This window comes from Phocoena phocoena, chromosome 13 (assembly GCF_963924675.1).
Source record: "Phocoena phocoena chromosome 13, mPhoPho1.1, whole genome shotgun sequence".
Classification (NCBI taxonomy): domain Eukaryota; kingdom Metazoa; phylum Chordata; class Mammalia; order Artiodactyla; family Phocoenidae; genus Phocoena; species Phocoena phocoena.
Window position 1 is genome coordinate 19,042,720 of NC_089231.1, and position 13,834 is coordinate 19,056,553.

The window sequence follows — 13,834 nt, forward strand, 5'->3', positions numbered from 1 at the left end:
AACAGCATATGATAAAATTTGTCACTGACTAAAAATAGATTGAAGCATCAGATCAGTAAAATTTAGATCTCCAGAATTGAGCTTGAGAGAAATAAAGGCAATATTGTTTGGCTTATTGTGAATATACGTATGTGTTATAGTGTATAAATTTTTAACGTTTAAATTTCTGAAATTACAAAGAAAACACATTTTTTTATTGTGGTAAAGAAAACACATAACATTTACCATCTTTGCCATTTTTAAGTGTACATTAGTGTTCACTATATGCACATTGTTTTGTAACTCATCTTAGAATTTGTCATCTTGCAAAACTGAAATTCTTTATGCATTGACCGATTTTTCCCCTCCCCCCAGCCCCTGACAATCACCATTTACTTTCAGTTTCTGTGAATTTGACTACTGTGGGTGCCTCATATAAGTGGAACCATGCAGTGTTTGTTTTTTTGTGACTGGCTTATTTCACTTAGGATAATGTCCTCAAGGGTCATCCATGTTGTCACATATGACAGGACTTCTTTCTGTTTTAGGGCTGCATCACATTCCGTGGTGTGTACAGACCACATTTTCTTTTTTTTAAATATTTATTTATTTGGTTGGTTGCGCCGGGTCTTAGTTGCGGCTCGCCGGCTCCTTAGCTGTGGAATGTGGGCTCCCCAGTTGTGGCATGCAAACTCCCAGCTGTGGTGGCATGCATGTGGAATCCAGTTCCCCGAGCAGGGATCGAACCCGGGCCCCCTGCATTGGGAGCACAGAGTCCCATCCACTCGCCACCAGGGAAGTCCCTAGGCCACAGTTTCTTCACCCATTCATCCTTTAGGTTGCTTCCACCTCTTGGCCCCTGTACCTCGTGCTGCAATGAACACAGGTGTGCAAGTATCTCTTTGAGAACCTGTTATCAATTCTTTTGGCTATATGCCCACAAGTGGGCTTGGAAAACACATTATTATCAATTAAGTTATTGATTATTAATTAATAACATAATAAATACAAAATTTTAAAATTCATAGCTAGACATTTGTTGAAAATTGACAAAATCTCTAAGCTTGTGTAGAACACAATGTTAAGCATTGGAACAACAAAGAACCCTAAGACAGTGTCTGCTCTCTAGAGGTTTGGAGTCTAATTGGTGGGGGAAGACAATATATAAACATAAAATTACAATAATTCACACTAAAAATAAATGAGTTCATCTCATACATTGCTGGCGCAAGAACAAATTGGTCAAACCTCTTTGGAAAACTGTCTGGCAGCATCTACCAAAACTAAAATGTGCCACCTGTGACCCAGCAATTCTAGCTATTCTAGACATATAGTAGATACATCTTAGGTACAGACCCAAGAGAAATAAGTGCGTACATCCACCATGTATATACAATACATAAACAGAATTTTTAAAGCAGCTTTATTCATAGCAGCCAAAATTCTGAAAACTGAAATTGGCGGGCAAGGGGTGGAGAATGGGGCATTGAATGGATAAATTGTTATATATTCTTACAATGGAATACTATACAGCAATGAAAAGAATAGTCTGCTCCTATATGAAACCACATGGATGGATCCTTCTGAAAGAAGCCAGATACACATGAATATGAATTGCATGATTCCAAGTTAATCGTTAACTTGACTCCAAGTTAAAATAGGCAAAATTAATCTCTGGTGATAGAAGTCAAAGAGTGTGGGTATGACTTTGAAGAGGAAGGAGGTAGCCTTTGGGATTGCAGGAAATGTTCTATATCTTGATTTGGGGGTGGTTACAGAGGTATATCTCTATGTAACAATTTATCAAGCTGTAGACTTTTTTCTTTTTGTATGTATGTAGTACTGAAGAAATTTTTAAAGTTTTGGTTTTAAGTAAATGAGTTAGTTCAGGGTAAGAAGTGATGGGAGAAGATCAAAAGGTCAGAGCAGACTTCAAAGGGGAGATAAGAATTGAACTGGTAAGAACTGAACTGCATGAGTCAGGTCAGTTCTAGCAAGAGAAAAGATGAGAACTAATAAATGCATAGTGGCACAAATGTCCAGAAAACTTGGCAAACCCCGTGCTTGTCTCTTCAACCCTAACTTCCCTTCCCCCAGTATACAGTAAGACTTGGGAGTTGGGTAGGATTGACTTCACCTCAGTTCCAAGAGTGGGCTTTAACTGGTTTGAGTCTTATCAACATAATTACTGAGGGATGAACATAAACCAGTCATTACATGGTTGGGGTCAAAAGTGGGTGTCTTCCTAAGTTGGTACAATTAGAGTTCAGCTGAGACTTTAGCGTCATGGCTCAGGGTGAACTAGCAACTATATCCTCCTGGAGGCGAACAAAAATGCTTATAGCTTCGGTTTGGGGTGGGAGCCATTTCTGGGAACATGGGGAAATGAACCTGATGTATAAACTTGGGCTGAGCTGAGAGAGATGTGGAGAAATGAAGCTGGAGTCCTAATCGATGGCTCTAGACTTTTTAAATTTGCAACCCTTCTCTTGTTTACACCAGTTTGAACGGATTTTTCTATTGCTTTGTAACAAAATAACTTTTCTAGTAACCTATACATAGCATCTCTTAGATGATTCTTCTAGTTTCCATGGCCATAGCCCCTGTCCCTCTTCAGACTCTCATAATCGCCCATTGAGAGAACCACGATAGCTTTCTAACTCTGACTGGTCTCTGCCTTCGGTTTCTTCTTACCTTAGTGATCCACCATATTGTCTCCTGAATGATCTTCTCAGTCATTTCTGACCACTGCTGCCATGTGCATGACCCTGGTGGTTCCATGCTTCGGGAATAAAGGCCAACGGGTCCAAATTTGCCAAATGAGTTTTAACCCTTTTTAGTCCTTCAGTTCCACTCACAAACCCTAACGAGGTCCTCACTCTCTAGCCTTCCAGCCTTTGCCAGAGTTAGTAAGTCAGCCCAGAATGGCCTTCTCTCTCTACCTGCCTGATGGAAATACCATTTCTCTTTCCAGATCCAGGTTAAATGCATCTCTGAAGCCTTCTTAGATTTCTTCAGCTGATAATGACTCATTGTGCTATAGTCTCCTGGCATGATTTTCCCTTTTGATAGCTCTCAGCTCAGTCTGTCAGGAGTTGGGGTGATTTATGTATGTCTGGCTTACCCGCTAGGGTATGAATGCTGGGAGGTCAGAGACCTGTTTTTCCATCTTGAATTCCTCAGTGCACCTTGCAAAGTGTTTTTCATAGACACACTGCTCAATAAAGGTTGACTGAAGACCAAACTTCCTTCAGGGAAGGACTTGGAGATTGAGTTGGAGAGCTAAGTGGAGGGGCAGAAGCAGCGTTTTTTTTTTGCGGTACGCAGGCCTCTCACTGCTGTGGCCTCTCCCGTTGTGGAGCACAGGCTCAGCGACCATGGCTCATGGGCCCACCCGCTCCGCAGCACGTGGGATCCCCCCGGACCGGGGCACGAACCCGTGTCCCCTGCATCGGCAGGCGGATCTCAACCACTGCGCCACCAGGGAAGCCCCAGGAGCAGTTTTTGAAGGGTTTTTAAAAACCAGGGTAGGTATATTAAGCTCAGTGAGTTTTATTGCACTATTGAATAGGGGAAAGTTTCTCCTGCTGTTTTCCAAAAGTCCTTCTATTCTTCCTACATTATTTTTTTAAAAACCTTTTATCTTTTTATCTACCTCCTTTGCTTCAGTGAGGGGTGGCTGTTGATTTTTGAAATAGTATGCAGTTTGGGAAGAGAAGAAACAGAATGAGAAGGTGATTAGCTTTCTTTTCTCTCCTCCGTTATAATCCCAGAATATGCTTCACGAATACTTTTGCTAGCAAATGAAGCCCATCTACTCAAGCACTGGTTTTAACCATTTTTGATGGTCACCTGATACACACACACACACACACACACTATGCTGTGTATAGACACCTGAAGCAGACTTTTGTAAAACACTTACTCTTAATTCATGCAATGCGTATTGATATTTTCTGTTATTCGGTTTCACTTCAAACAAACAAACAAAAAGTCGAACACAAACCACTAAATCAATTTCATGCCATTAAGGAGGTGAGACCTGCAATTTGAAAAATGTGACACTAAGGTATACTCTACGTTATAATCGTTAAGTTACAATCATTGGATGAGCACTGTGCTAAGTATTTTTGCTAATAATATTATATTTAATCTGTTCTAATAATTTTATGACAGATTGTTATACCCATTTTGTGGGGAGGAAACTGAAGCTTGGGGCAAAACAAATTTCCTGGCGTCACACAGCTACTATGTGGCAGAGCTGAGACTTAAACACAGGCGATGCCTCTGCTTACAGCTCAGTGACACGTGCCATGGCTTTATGCCACAGCCAATGGCAGAGAAAATTAGCGCATATTGGATTTTTAATCTTGCAGTACACATACAGGACAAGACCACCAGAGTGGAGACAAAATACTCTCTATGCGGTAACTTCATTTCTTCTCTGGAACCCTATTCCTGCCCTATTATCCCAATCTATTAAGTCTCTCAAAAAATGACAAAACTCTTAAAATAGAACACTCAAACTATGACAGAGAAACAGTTTTATAAAGGGAATATATACTGAAATAGTGTACATAACAAACCAGAAACTTCACAGCAGTGGGATCCATGCATAAATAGTTGTACAAGGTGTAGTGGAAAGACAGCAGATTAAATCATAATTCTGGGAAAGCAGAATTTTGATTTTACCTACTTTTAGATATTTTGGGGGTTTGGGAAAGGAAAGGGAAAAAAATAAAACTGACAATCTTTTGATTTTAGCGTCTACAAAGTTTTGGTGATTTAAAGACGACTCAAAAGATTTAGTGCCAGCCTTCTAGAAGGTTTCCTCCTAATCATAAAACTTCTTCTCTGTTACAGTTTTATTTTCTGTTACAGTTTCTATTTTAAGGGTTTTGTCATTATTTGAGGAACTTGCAAATTGGGAGAATAGGGCAGAAATAGCGTTCCAGAGAAGAAATGAAGATGTTTAGAACGCATTTTGTCTGTACCCTGGAGATCTCATCCTCTCCCTTGTGTGTGTTGCAAGTTTAAAAGTTCAACATGTGCAGATCTTGTCCTTACGCAGTTGGCCAAGACCCACAGCCATGGCATGTGTCGCTGAGCTGTAAGCAGAAGAATGGTCTACGTGTGTTTAAGTCTCAGCTCTGCCATATAGTAGCTGTGTGACCTCAGGAAATTTGTTGTGCCCCAAGCCTCAATTTCCTCATCCCTAAAATGTTATAATAGTGAAGCGATACAATGACCGCACCTTTTATTTTATTTGTAATAATGAAAAGGCTGTCCCCATGGTTTGGTAAATTAAGGCAATTAACCTTGCTATCTTTAGGGTCTAGGATTCAGATGATGAGAGGCTCGTGGTCTGTTGCACATCAAACTGAATATTCACCAGCAACATTTACCAACAATGAAATCAAGCTAAAAATGAAACCTTAAGAGAAACTGATTTGAAACTCTTCAGTATAGTGTGCTTCTTGAGCATAAAGACTGGTTCTTCATTCGCTTGTTTAACAAATAGCAATTCAACACTTAATACGTGTCAGGCACATATTAGGTGTGGGTACATAAGGGGAACAAGATTCCTGTAGTCCCTGCATACAGTGTCTGATGGGAGAGACAGGCAATACAAAAGTAAATGTATGACCAAAAGGGTCCCAAGTGGGAAAGTTTCCACTAAGGACATAAAACTGATTTGCTGTCAGGGAATAAAAAGATGGGGTACTTACTTTAGACAGAATGGTTAGGAATGTCTCCAGGAGGAGGTAGTGTTTAAACTGAGACTAGAAGGATGACAAGGAGCCAGTGTGTGAACAGCCAGGGGAAAGAATCATGGGACCAGCAAATGCAAAGGCCCTGGGGTATGCGGGGCTGTTTGTGTATGATGAAGCTCTGGCCTTCTTTTACACACACTGACTGGATCCCTCCCCTTCTGTCCTGACAGCTGCTTTTCTGACTCACGCTTGCAGTATGTTTGAGGCTCCAGTTCGGAGTCCTGGATGGTTGTACCCTTTTGATATATCAACCTAAAAATATGCTGGGATAGCCCTCCCTTTTTCACATGTCTGCCACAGGCTGTATCTTGCTCACTGTGACTTTGCCGTTCAATCAAGACTGCCCTTGACATTTATAACGTTCTGCTTTCTTTGCCTCTGTTTTTGCCTCAGGTCCTGAAAGAATAGCTGCTGACATAAGGAAGACGCTCAAAAATTATTTGCTGAATTTTTAGATGAATTTCATTATATCATCAGAGATCTGATTTTGTTGTTTGTGGTTTTGTCTGCTTATTCATTTTAACATGGGTAAGACTGGGGAGGAGCAAACTGGAGGAATTTGAAGGAGAATGGCATGACATTCTGAACTGGCACTCAGTTCCTGGAGGGCTACTTGCGGCTCTGTAACTCATTAGCAATGTGACCTTGGACGAGTCATCCCACTTGAGCCTTGACATCTTCCACTAAAATGAAGGGTTGGGTCCAAGCACCCTTCAATGTCTGCTCTTTTCTATGACTCACTGGGTTTCAATATTTGCCATGCCTCTCACACTCCTATGAAAGAAATGTTATCTTTAGGCATCAACTCAGTTTATGCAATAATGATGCCTTACGTTTGATTGGAATTTGTTATTTGCAGAGCACTTTCATCTCCACTATTGCATTTGATTTTAACAAGTCATGTAATGTATTGAGGACAAGTTATCTTGTTTTACGTCTGACGGGGTGTGAAACTTACCCAACGTTATAACATGCTAGAAAAGGGAATGACAATTGTATATACTGTCCTGCCTACATGTGGTACAATATATTGGATAGCATCTCTGCCATGTGGGAGTGGAACAAATTGTTTACACCTTGAATAGCAGACACTACTTTTTTTTTTTTTTTTTAATGTTAAGGACTGTTTAGAAATGCTGAAATCCAAAGCTCTTTTTTTATTTTCTAGCTAAACTTTTTTTTTTTTACATCCTTACTGGAGTATAATTGCTTTGCAATGGTGTGTTAGTTTCTGCTGTGTAACAAAGTGAATCAGCCATATGTATACATATATCCCCATATCCCCTCCCTCTTGCGTCTCCCTCTAGTTAAACTCTCTAGTTGTAAGGATCAGAAAAGTACTCAGGTTAGCTCACTCAGGGAAGGGGAGCACTGCAGGAATCAGTTTTCTTACGGACAGGAGGCAAGGTAGTCCTCAAATAATTGGGAAAGTATCTCTAGACATTTCTTCCTAGGACTAAATTGTCTGCTTTTCTCCAAACTTCCAAGACCTTTCTTTCTTATTTGAAGAGCAGTTTCCTCTGCTTACTCATGGTTCTTGTTTCCCCATAACCATGGCTCTCACAAGGCTTGGCTTCCTGACACCAGCTCTGGCCAGCTGACTCCAACATGTCAGATCCATTCACTATAGACCACTGTCAATCTCTTCCTCTTTTAGCTCCTGTGGTCCAATCAGCTGGGGCTGGGTCAGGAAGGAGTCACGTGGCACCCACATCAAGTTCTACCTCTTTATCAGGGTTTATGAACAGGTTCCTAGGGAAAGAATTCTACAGATGATAGAGCAGGCATCCTAAAACATATCTACTACATTTCCCTTTTTATCTACATTTCACAGGATTCTGTTGAGTCTTTTTTTCTAAGGTGATGCCAATATTCCTAAGTATACCTATTTTTTTCATGGTTCTCGCTTAGAGGCCATAGTTTATTATCTGTTTGCTTTTTTTTTTTTGCATTCATGCACATTTTCAATTAAATTCTCTCAATATCCCAGTAGGTGAATAAGATATCTCCCAGAGATGACGTTAACATGACATATTCGAAGACATCTAGAAGCTGGGGGTAGAAATGAACTAGGTCAGGAAAAAAACCAGAAACAATTCAAATTTGTCCCTTAGTTAAAATTGGAAGGGCAGTTGCATGGTTTTCTGTAGGGTGCAGTTAAAAAAAAAAAAAAAAAAAAGGCACTAGCCAGCAACTAGGTCCATTTAGGTCCTAGATCTGATCCTATCACTGATTTCTGGACAGATCATTTATTACCCTTGAAATTCAGGGGAAGGGGGAGTCTTAAAATCTGGAAATAGGAGGAATCTTATGGGGTTATCAAATCTGGTCTCTGCCTTTTACAGTAAAAGACACTGACATGAGGCCTTAGGTCACAGAGCTGATTAGAGGTAGAGCCAGTAGAATATTTCTCCTAAACAAACGGTTGTGATCTTTTTATTACATCATTTCAGTTGAAAGGGTAGAGGCTTATTCTGAGAATCAGAGATAATGCTTGTGATAAAGCAGCATAAAGTGGTGTCTAAATGTAAAATTTTATTTTAAGATGAGGACATGGAACGGGTATAGAAGACAGGAATCTGCACAGTGTGTGTGAACAGACAGGAAACAACCTATAAATGCCCTAATTCTTGTCCTCTAAAAACTTACCTATAGGGCTTCCTTGGTGTCGCAGTGGTTAAGAATCCGTCTGCCAATGCAGGGGACACGGGTTTGAGCCCTGGTCCGGGAGGATCCCACATGCCACAGAGCAAGTAAGCCCATGTGCCACAACTACTGAGCCTTCACTCTAGAGCCCACGAGCCACAACTACTGAACCCACGTGCCACAACTACTGAGGCCCTTGTGCCTAGAGCCCGTGCTCCACAAGAGAAGCCACCGCAATGAGAAGCCCACGCACTGCAACAAAGAGTAGCCCCCGCTCAACACAACTAGAGAAAGCCCTCACGCATCAATGAAGACCCAACGCTGCCAAAAATAAATAAAATAAACTTATTAAAAAAAAAACTTACCTGTAAACAAAAGATCATGAAAATTGATCTGAACTCTGTCACTGCCACAGAATTGCATCAGAAAATGGAGATTAGGATGTTCCCGCTGCCAGATGGAATAGGAATGTGGTTGGATGTGGATTCTGCAGACTGCCTGTCTTCCAAGGTGGGCTCTATCACTTAATAACATGTAATTGAGGCAAGTTTGTACCACTTACTAAAGGGCTCTGGGTCAAATAGTAACACGAACTCCACAGAGCCACTCTCAGGATTCAAACAACCAATACTTGAGAAATTCTTAGAACAGTCTTTGGCACATAGTAAACCCACTATATAAGGGTTAACCTATCATTATTACTTGCTTTTCTCCTGTGGGAGGGCTAAAAGCTATTCTTTCGGAGTAATCTTCATTTAAAATCCCATGGGCTAGATTAGACATATCAGTTGGTTTAGCGAGGAATTAAGAGGTGGAAAGGGAAGATTTCTTTCGGGGCAGCTCTGTCTTTATCTTTATCCCTTTAATTCTTACGAAATTCATAAATTGGACATTTGCTATTTGCATTTCACAGACCAGAACACTGGCTAGAGAGGGTAGAACTTTCTGGGCCAAAACGAGACGTTGAATCAGTAGTGGGTCACTGCACGGAATTGATCTAAGCCTACATGGGAATAAACGAACGTCTTTTCCAAGTGTGGACTTCCGGGACTTAGACAGTTCTCACTTTCCGGGGGCCAAGAAAAAGATGGATGCGGGTGGTTCAGGAGAAGACCCACATCTCTCTCCAGGCCCAGGAGCTACACCTCGGCTCAGCGACCTCTCTCCACGCCGCCCGAGTTTCGCTAAGAGGGCCGGCTCCACACCACGGGAGAACCAGGCTCCGGCTTTCCGTCGGGGAGGCCTCCCTCTCCCGAGCCTCCCTCACTGACTCCGACTCCTTCGCGCAGGTCTTTGGAGTTTAATTCCTTTATTTAGAAACTACACTTTTGAGTCAAAGAACAGAGAAGGGCAAGGGCCGGGAACAAGAAGCAACGCGCGTGAACACGGACACCGCCTCGAGAGCCCTTACAGGTCTGGCCCACGCACGACACTCGCCCGAACCCCGCCACCCGCCTCCTTTCCCCGAGGAGGCGTGGCCCGCACGCGCCGCCATCTTGGTCGCCCCTCTAGGCACTCTGTTTACTACTCTATGGTTGCCCGCTCCCGCCCCGCCCCTCCCCAGTCATTGTCTGGAGGAGCAGCCACGGCCGCAGCGCCTTCTCTTTATAAGTCCGCAGTGCCCGGATGTGAATGGATTACAATGTATCTTTCAGGGAAACCTATTATTATCAATGTGACTCCACGGGGGAGTCAATGGTGATGATCAGGAGGAGGAGGAGGATGATGATGAGACACCTCTAAACTTGGAACAAGTTTAAGGCTTTATAAGAGGAGAAGAAAAAAAAAACCACCAACAAGATTTGTTTGAGGAAAAATTATAACTATCCTGTGTTGATATTTTTTTTATAAACAATAAGAAAAAGTTGTTGGATTTTTTTTTTAATGATTTCTTTTTTGGGGGAGGGAATTTTGTTGCAGTTTTATGGTGGAATATACAAAAACCAGAGCCAGGTGCATAATCTTGTATTCTGTGGATATCCCTGGAGCAGAACTGAGTACCAGTTAAAATACTTTTTTGGGGGATACACATGTGAGATACTAAGTACTTGCAGAAGATTTTTGTCTCTCTTTTTAAAGTCACTTTCCTTGGAATATTGTGAGCATATTTGTGGCCATTTAAGGTAACGTTACAATTTGCTGTCAGAGTAAACTGTTTGTAATTGAATTTAATATTTTAAATGTCGATCCCAGTGTTTTATTAAAACAAAAGGAACAACCTATTAAATAATCGCCAATGGGAAAAAGTGTGTGCATGCATTTTGTGTATGTACTCGCACATCTAGCAATAACAGGGTTTATAGAATGTGTATTTTAACACACGTTAAAATAGCGTATGTTGCATATACTGGATAAAGTACGCTTGTTATTATGAAACGATAGAATTATGCAGCTTAATTTTTATCCTAAAAAGTGATGTGAAAAAGTATGTTTTAAGAGCATGCAGGGCCTGTAATGGTAAATGTTGAATTAAAAAAAGTGCTGGCGAACGGGGACTTAGCATGCCTAGGAACTCAAGTGTAAAAACAAAACAACATCCACCCTCAAAAATTGCCTTTTTTGTTGTTGTTGTTGAAGTTTGCAGCTATACTATTCTGTGACTTAAAAGGGAGGGGAAAAAAACGTATGTAATTTAGGTTTCGCCCCCAACGCAGAACTACCGACATGAAAATCTCCCCAGCAAAATGTGGCTTGGTTTATATCTGGAAAAGAAAAATATTGTTCCTCTTGGCAAAGTCTTTTTGCATCACGTGTATTTGCAGCCTAGTATAAACTTGCTTTGCCGTGTGTGGATGTGTGAGTGAGAGGGAACGAGAGTCAGAGAAAGAAAGGAGGGGATGTAAACTCGAATAAATTTCAAAGTGCCTCCGATGGATGAAACGGGCAAAAACTGAACTGTTCAGGCTTCAGATTGTAACTGACGTTCTGAGGGAAAATGAGGTGCTCGATGAAATTTCGTTTGTATTTTTTTTTTTTTTTTTTTGCGCGGCGGGGGAGGTGTTGAGATTTTTTTTTCTCCGGGGGGGGTGCATCCCAGCCAGCCCGACCCGAGCGAGCCGCGTCTCCCCGCCGGAGGCCCCCCACCCATTTCTTTGCTGAACTTGCAATTCCGTGCGCCTCTGCGTGTTTCCCCCCTCCCCCCCTTCCCTCGTCCCCTCCCCTCCCCGGAGAAGAGAGTTGGTGTTAAGAGTCAGGGATCTTGGCTGTGTGTCTGCGGATCTGTAGTGGCGGCGGCGGCGGCGGCGGCGGCGGCGGCGGCGGCGGCGGGGAAGGAGCGGGCGCGGGCGCAGGCTGAGGAGGTAGAGGCGGTGGTTAGACATGAACGCCGCCTCGGCGCCGGCGGTGCACGGAGAGCCCCTTCTCGCGCGCGGGCGGTAGGTACCGGCGCCGGCGGGGCTCGGCGGGGCTGGTGCGCCGGGCGGCGTGGGGCTCGGGCTCGGCGGCCCCGCACGCGGCTCCGCGCCTCCCGTGCCGCGGGCTCCCGGCTCCCGGCGCTCCCCCTGGAGACACCCCTTCCTCTCCCGCGCCTATTCCCTCCCCCTCGTCCCTACCCCCCCTCGGCCCCCCCCTCCCTGGCAGTGTCACTTGGAGAGACCGATGACTTTGCCAAGGCCCTGACTTTAATTTTTACAACCCTTTCTTTCACAAATTAGGGTGCTGGACCATTACGGGACCCGACCCTCCACTCCGCTTCCCTCCCCCCCGCCCCGCTTTCGTCGACCCTGTCACCCCTCCCCCTTTGGACGTGTTTTCACTCCAGAGACGCTCATCTTTAATTTCTTTATAGCTACTTTGAAACGCAGAGGGGAGTGGTGTGTGTGTGTGAGCGTGTGTGTGAGCGTGTGTGCGTGTGTGTGAGTGTGTGTGGGGGGGTGGGGGGAAAGTTGAGACCGGATCGTTCTGAGTAGTTTCTCTTTTCTCTGGGATCCATTCATTTCTCGCTCTACCTCCTGTTGCATAAAATGATGCGCTGAAGAGCGGCTTTTTTTTTTTTTTTTTCCTTCCCGGATTTGGTTTTATAGTGGATGTTACCAGTTTTGATCGTCTCTTTGGAAATACAATATCAATAGCAGTTTTTTGTTTTTTTGTTTTTTTTTTTTTGCTATTGCTGCCTATTCTTTCTTTAAAAAAAAAAGCAACAAAAAACAACTCTCCTGTCCCTCCCTCCTTTCTACCTTATTCCCGTCCGCCCTTACGTCCCTACCCCACAACCCCCCCAGTCTCCAAAAATCCGATTGTGTTTTATCCAAGGATTGGGACTGGATTTTCTGATTGCGGTTATTTCCATGTTTCTAGGTTTGTGTGATTTTGCTAAAATGCATCACCAACAGCGAATGGCTGCCTTAGGGACGGACAAAGAGCTGAGTGATTTACTGGATTTCAGTGCGGTAAGAAAGAACGGTGGAAACTAACAACAGCTGTGAAACAAAACAAAACAAAACAAAAAACCCAAACACTTTGAGCTAGAAACCAATAATAATGTAAAGGACAGGAATAATTTTTAATTGGCTGAGTCCTTGGTAAACATGAAGGTCTTTTTGATAAGTTTTTAACTACAATTTTTGGGTGTGATGGACGATTCAGGCTTTTTTTTTTTCAGAGTCTTAATTACTTGCTTTTGAATTCCCTACCCACCGAATCCCCCAAATAATGGAGTCTCACTCCAATGGAAGGGAAAAACAGACACCCCTAAAACTGTAAACCACCCCTAAACTTGACCTTATCTGAACACTGAGAGTACTGATACTTTGTGCACTACTCATTTTATTTATTTATTTTTTTCTGAAAATGGAAAAGGGAAAATAGGAGACCCCAGTTGTCTCAAAGTTTTAAACTGATGATGCTTTGGATTAGTAGGACCTGTAGTCCTCCTCATTACATCTTTTCCTGGGATTCTGAAAACTCGTGTGCATATGCTGAGCATACATTCTTTAGAACCCTTTAGACGGTCTTTGTAAATCTCGGAGTCGTGAGATCAGCACAAAGCAGAACTTACACACTTGTGGAGTTTTATGACGGAACTTGGTCCTTCTCCATCCCTTTGCTTCCCTTCCCCATATCAAGTCCCAAACATGTCAGGGGAAATAATTCATTTTTAATGCCAGATGAGTTTGGTGTAAGATGCATTTGCAAAGCAAAATAAAAAGAATCCACAAAACACACAAATAAAATCCAAACCGCCTTCTAAGTGGGGCTCTTTCATGTTGCTGCTGCTGCTGCCGCTACTGCTGCTATTGCTGCTGCTGCTGCTTCTCTTCTAGACCTTTTGGAGAAATGGCTTTCGGAAGTTTTGCCAGGAAACGTAGCCCTAGGCAGCTCTGTAGCCCCCTTTCTGCTTGCTGCACTTTCTCCATTCGTTTCTTTGCTTTTTGCAGGCTCTGACTCAGGGAAGGTGCGCATTATCCACTAGATACGTCGAAGAAGAGGGAAACCAA

The 13,834-nt window shown here is 42.9% G+C and overlaps 1 protein-coding gene across 10 annotated transcripts in view; it reads left to right on the plus strand.

Moving 5' to 3' along the window:
* Positions 1–11,273: 11,273 nt before the first annotated feature.
* Positions 11,274–13,834, plus strand: part of TCF4 (transcription factor 4) — a 354,769-nt gene continuing 352,208 nt past the window's right edge. For 9 of the 10 annotated variants that reach the window (XM_065889291.1, XM_065889292.1, XM_065889296.1 and 6 more), the window contains exon 1: positions 12,716–12,787. In XM_065889291.1, the coding sequence (XP_065745363.1) occupies positions 12,716–12,787 (72 nt within the window). Of the gene's footprint in view, positions 11,340–12,715; positions 12,788–13,834 lie in introns of those variants that run through there. The other variant, XM_065889300.1, reaches the window with a different exon arrangement.